Genomic DNA, 6,000 nt, shown 5'->3' on the forward strand with positions numbered 1-6,000 from the left:
TGTTTTTGCTAAGCCAAAGGTTCTTTTAAGGAAATCAAAAGTATATCTTTCAGTTCTCCTCTGAAAGTCAAATTTTATTCTTCTTCTTATGATAAGCATTAAGCTTCAGTGAGCTTATGCAGTACTGAAAATGCTGTAATATTATTGGAGTGGGAAATATGACTCATTTTTTATTGCAAATTGTTGTATGATTTCTTTTTTAAAAAAAAGTAAAAACAAGCTATGAATTCAAAGACAAAAAATATACAAAAACAAGGGTTTTATTTCATTATAGCTTTTAAAATATGAGTTCTGCACGTATCTTAAAATCCACCAACTTTTGCAGGGAGAAATGTACCATTCATTTTTCTAATGGAAGGGGGGGGGGGTCCGGACCCCATGAACCCTCCCCTTGGCTACGTCCCTGGGAGAATGGATGTTTAAGTATGAAATGTGGCGTATATTTACCTGAGAGAGGGTCAAATTGAATGCAATGGGCTTATTTCTGACTAGACAGGTATAAACTGACAGTGAACATCCTTCTTTTAAATGCAAGTGGACTTTCCACTAAATCATGTACAAATTCAGTCAACCAGATCCTGTGATCTTGAATGAAAAAAAAGAGTGCTCTACTGAGTAAAGATATTCAGAATTTGTAGCTCCGCTTGGTAAAGCCCAGAAATGTTATATATGACAGTGATCACGTCATACAATGGCTAACTGTTACTAGTATGTGGTAACCACCATCCATCACATATTAGTAGTTCTCTCCATCAGTATGGAAAATTCTTGGTCTTTAAGGAAATTAACTTACTTGCCCTGACCACAAGTTCTCTTTAATAAAATAGCACAGCATTATACATGAATGGAAGGTACCCTTTACATGATCCTTTTCCTACTGAAAGATAATGTCCATTGGCTGAAATTCTACACAGACCTATGTCTATGGCAATGCTACTGGAATTAATGAATTTACTTCCAACCATACATGCATGGTGTTGAGCAATAAGGCACTGACTTTGTCACTTGTGGAGTACAACTGTCCCATCTTCCGCAAAGATGAATCAGTAAGTCACATTTTGTAAGAGAGCTCATTTAAAAAAGCAAACAAACTCAGAGACGGTCTCCTTAGAGGAGAAAGCAGGAAAACATGTCTTAATCTCAGGATAAAATGGTATGAAAACTATTATCTCTTCAAACACAGAGCTAACCATGTATCCTCTAACTAAAGCTGTGCTTTGCTAACTTTTGACATTATTCTCAAGGTTCATTGTAAAAGACCTGCAAACCTTGTGACACTGATAGAATTTAAACCTGCACCATTTGTTCATTAGCCTTTTTTAAAAATGTCCCGTGATATTTAACAGTATCATCAAGGTACGACGTTTAGAGGTGACTGGAGACGCCACAGTTAATCACATGATCCTGTATGGATTAGAATAACATGCAGTTACTCTAGAAGGGCAGACACTATATCTCCCACTTTTGCATTAGGAAATTGCTTCTGAGGACAAGCAGAGCACATCTAGCACATGCCGATGACTGTTCTCAGACCCTTCAAGTAACAGCACAGCACCTCGGAGGTTGCAAGCTTCACAAAGTACAAATGCGTCAATGCAGTCTGCTTAGTTTCACAGAAACGTCCTTGAAACACAGGTAGCAGCAAGCCTCAGACTCATAAGTGGAACATACCTGAATTTCCCTTGCGTGGTATACAATGATCAGACCAAGCAGAATGATTGTAGAGAGGCTAATAAGGCATTTTAGGGCTAATGAATACAGCGACTCCTGCAACAACAACAACAAAAAAGACACTTTTTACATTGATTATTTTTCTCCTCATCTCAAAGATTACGGAAGGGAACGTAGGCTGTAGTAAGAAAGACTTACTTCACTATCTAGGTCTTGTACTTCTTCTTTTTTTAAAGTAAGCATGCCCTTTATTATTTTTAAAATATGTTTTTTTTTCTTTTTTGCAAGTTCGAACTCTGTTAGAGGAGATGACCCCAGGGCTAGGAATATATTCACTCTGAAGAGCCTGACAAAGTAACAGGGAGCCAACTGCCTCCCCCTGTGAAAAGCAACTCTCAGCTGTAACACAACTGGACAAATCTTTTTGGAATTAAAACAATCCAAAAGGCAATAGTCTTATTAAGGATGCTAAAGCCTTTGATGTGAGGCATTTAAACAGCTGGCTTTTCAAGTTATTCGCTTATTGGGTCGACTCTCCTCTGTCCCCTTTCAGCTTTGGAGCTTGGGTAACAAAGAGAACATGTTTCACATACAGCTCTGGGCAGAAGCCACCAGCTGCAAATGCCTCTTTATGCCAGATGCCATGCATTCATGGCACAGCATTCGTTCAAGCTATATGGACAAACAAGAAGGACACAAAGCAGATTAAGGGAAACTTAACTGGCTAACCTTCATTGCCTGGAACAAGCAAGTCAGCAAGTTCCCATGTTACTCACTGAAAAGCGTAAGGTGCAATGAGGCAGAAGTACATTTCACATATCTTCCATACCAAATATAGATTTTAAGCATCAGTTCAAAAAGCAAGCAAGCAAGTGGCAACAAACCACTTTTCAAGATATTTATTAACTGTACCACTGAAAGTGGGTTCCAGAAAAGTGGTTTAAAATGGAAAACACTGCCATGCTTCTGCAGCAACAGTCCCACCGACTCACTAGTCCGAACTCAGGGAGAGTGTTCTTGCGGAGAGAAGCATGTGGATCTGTGGATACACACACTGTTGTTTCTGTGGGCTTGTTTACACAAATGGAAGGCAGAGCTGGCCCCACTCCTTGAAAGTGTTTTCCTAGAAAAAGATGCCACTCGGGCAACTGGGGGATTTCTCAACAAAGAACCAATACATTCAAGACCTGTGGTTTGAGCTGATTATAAATGAGAAGGCAGAGAAAAGGAAAGGAGAAGAAGCTTCTAAATGAAAGCACAAATAAACAAGAGGAGAAAGAATAAAGAGAGAGAAGAATAGAGAGCCAGTGCGGTGGTTTGAGCGTCGGACTTTGAATCTGGAGACCGGGGTTGCATTCCTAACTCGGCCATGGAAACCCACTGGGTTAATATCCGCTGGGGAAGGTCACACTCTCTCAGCCCCAGAGGAAATGGCAAACCTGTTCTGAACAATTCTTGGCAACGATAGAGGGTCGGTGTGAGTGAGAAATGACTTAGAGGTGCATGAGACATGGACAAGAAAAAGAAAAAAAAAGGGGGGGGGGGGAAGGAACAGAACAGAATCTTGATTGGAGTCATAGATCAGTGCAAGGAAGGAAGGAAGGGGAAGGAAGGAGGGGAGGAAGGGAGAAAGGAAGGAAGGAAGGAAAGAAGTGGAAAAGGAAGGAAGGAAAGGAAGGACGAAAGGAAGGAAGGAAGGAAGGAAGGAAGAAAGGAAGGAAGGAAGGGAAGAAGAGAAGGGAAGAGGGGAGGGAAGGAAAGCAGGCGGAAAGTATAAGAAGAATGAATGAGAAAGTCAAGGGGGGAGCTGGAGAAAGGGAGAACCTAGACCCAAAAGGGGCTGGGGGGGAGGCCAGGGGTTACCTTGCTGTAGGCGCCCCAGGAGAGCTCGGTCTCGATGACCATGACCACGATGCCGAACATGCCGAAGATGAGCGCGTAGTCGCTGAGGCGCTTCCGCTTCTCGAAGAGCGCCCGGCGGTGGCCCAACTTGTAGCCGATGTTCTGGTTCTTCTTCTTGCTGGACTTCCCGCCTCCGCCGCTGTTGGTCTGGCTGCCTCCTCCTCCTCCTCCGGAGCCGTAGAGGGCCAAGTTGTTGGAGTTGTTGTGCTCGGGCTTGGAGACCACGATCTCCGGCCCGGCGGCGGAGGCAGAGGCGGAGGCGGCCGGGGCCGTCGGGGCTGTCGGGGGCGCGGGGCTGGGGGGTCCGGCGTGGCTGGGGCTGTGCTGGCTGTTGTGCTGGGGCTGGAGGGGCTGCGCGGCCTCGGCGTCCATCTCGTGGAGGTTCCTCCGGGAGGAGCTCAGGTTGCTCAGGGGCCGCATGACGCCTCCGTTGTACCTGCAGCTGCTCATGGCTATTTCCGTGAAAGGGTTGCTCTCCCGGCGCTGCTGCTGCTGCTGCTGCTGAGGATGCTGAGCCTGATAGTAGTGGTGGTTGCCTCCGCTGCTGCTGTGGGGGCTGCTGCCTGGCGCCTGGTGGGGCTGGGGCTGCTGCTGCTGCTGCTGTTGGCACGGCTGGTAGTGCGAGTGGTGGGAGTGGTAGGACTGGTGGTGCTGGTGGTGCTGGGGCTGCCTGGCATGGCTGGAGGGGGTCAGCTCGCTGACGTTGAGCTGGCTGCCCGGGCGGGAGGCGGAGGCGGAGGACGCGGAGCAAGAGACGGGCGAGGAGAGCGTCCGGAAGGCGCCCGAAAGAGGCGAGGAAGTGCGGAGCAGCAGCGGCAGGTTGTTGTCTCCAGCTGCCGCCGCCGCCGCAGCTGCAGCCCCTCCGTAGTAGGCGCAGTGGTTGCACTGGAGGCAAGGGCTGCTGGACGTCGGAGGAGGAGGAGGCAATGGCCAAGGCGGCTGCTGCTGGTGGTGCTGCTTCTCCTGACTCTGCTGCTGCTGTGGCTGGCAATGCGGGTGTGGGCGCTGCTGCTGCTGGTGATGGTGGTGGTGCTGCTGGTGCTGCTCCGAGCAGAAGCCCGCCTGGAGCTGCAATGGTGGCGTTTCCATGCCGGGGCGGCTGTTAAAGGAGCTGCAGGAGGACCAGGCGGTGGTGCACCCTGCGCAATGCGTTACGGTGGGCAGAGGGGAGTCCTGGGGCCGCCACGACGGGCCCATCCCGGCTCCCGTAGAATCCAGGCGGCGAGTCCGATTGGTCGGGCGCACCAAAACAACCGGCATCACGTCACCTGCCAGAGGGAGGGGAGGGGGAGGGAGAGGGAAAAGAGGGAGAGTGAGAAAGAGAGAGGGAAGCTGCAGAGGGGGGGGGGAGGGGGAGGAGCCGGTGCCAGAGAGAAGGGCACGGGAGTCCCTCTCCCGCCCTCCCTCCCTCCTCTCTGCCCGAGGGGCATCCCACCCGCCGCCAGGAGCCCTCTCGGCAGCGCTGGCAGGCAGCAGCCCCAGCAACCCCAGGAGGGGAGGGGGCTTCCCCCAGCACGGCCAGGTAAGGGTTAGCCCCCTTGAATGCCTTCTTTTCTCCCACCACTCACCCGCCCTTGACACGGATTCCCCCTCTACCCACACCCAGGGCTTGGAAACAGGGCTATCCCCTCTTCTGTCATTACTCAGCATCCTCAGACCCTTCCGAAAATAGGTGCCCCTTCCCCCCCCCCCCCGGTTGAGGCTGGTGCTCTCGCATCTCATCCCTTCCCTCCCCGGGAAAAAAGAAAGAATAGCCACCTTTTTTTTTGATGTGTCTGGGGGCAGAAGAGGGAGCCCCGGGAGGGAGGGAGGGAGGGAGGGGGAGGCTCAGGGGCAAGCCTGCGACTGAGGTGGAAAAGGCTAAGCGGGACTGAAATGGTTCGCCAACGCTTCTGGCCTCCCTCCTGTCCAGACCCCGGAGGGACTGGGCTCAGATTTCCAGGATGAGGGGGAAAGGGACTGAGACCTCCCTCCAGTGCTTGGCTTCTGGGTGGTGGGAGTGTGTGTGTGTGTGTCAGAGAGAGAGAATGTGTGTCACAGTGTGTGGAGAGATGTGTGTGTATGCCTGTGTCTGAGAGAGAGTGTATGGATATATATGTGTGAGAGAGAATGAGAAAGAGAGAGAAGGTGTGTGGAAGTGTGGATATATATGTGTGGGTCTGTGTGTGAGAGAGAGAATGTATGATGTGTGAGAGTGTATGGGGATATATACATATGTCGTTGTCTATTTGTGAGTGTGTGTGTGAGAGAGAGAGAATGTGTGAGGGTCAGTGTGTGGATATATGTATATATGTCTGTGTGTGTGTGTGTGTGTTTGTGTGTTGAAAGAGAATGTGTGTGGATATATATAACTCTGTGTGTGTGTGTGTGTGTGTGTGTGTGTGTATTAGAGACGGGGGAGGGGGTTTCCCTTCTCCATTTCGCCCG

At 49.8% G+C, this 6,000-nt stretch overlaps 1 protein-coding gene across 2 annotated transcripts in view; it reads right to left on the reverse strand.

Moving 5' to 3' along the window:
- The window catches only part of KCNN2 (potassium calcium-activated channel subfamily N member 2), a 104,147-nt gene extending 99,314 nt beyond the window's left edge, over nt 1-4,833 (reverse strand). Inside the window, exons 1-2 of one of the 2 annotated variants that reach the window (XM_042455364.1) lie at nt 3,535-4,833; nt 1,672-1,767 (exon numbers count right to left, since the gene is read on the reverse strand). In XM_042455364.1, coding sequence (XP_042311298.1) covers nt 1,672-1,767; nt 3,535-4,833 — 1,395 coding nt within the window. Of the gene's footprint in view, nt 1-447; nt 524-1,671; nt 1,768-3,534 lie in introns of those variants that run through there. The other variant, XM_042455365.1, reaches the window with a different exon arrangement.
- Between the last annotated feature and the right edge of the window lie 1,167 nt (nt 4,834-6,000).

This window comes from Sceloporus undulatus, chromosome 2 (assembly GCF_019175285.1).
Source record: "Sceloporus undulatus isolate JIND9_A2432 ecotype Alabama chromosome 2, SceUnd_v1.1, whole genome shotgun sequence".
Taxonomy (NCBI): domain Eukaryota; kingdom Metazoa; phylum Chordata; class Lepidosauria; order Squamata; family Phrynosomatidae; genus Sceloporus; species Sceloporus undulatus.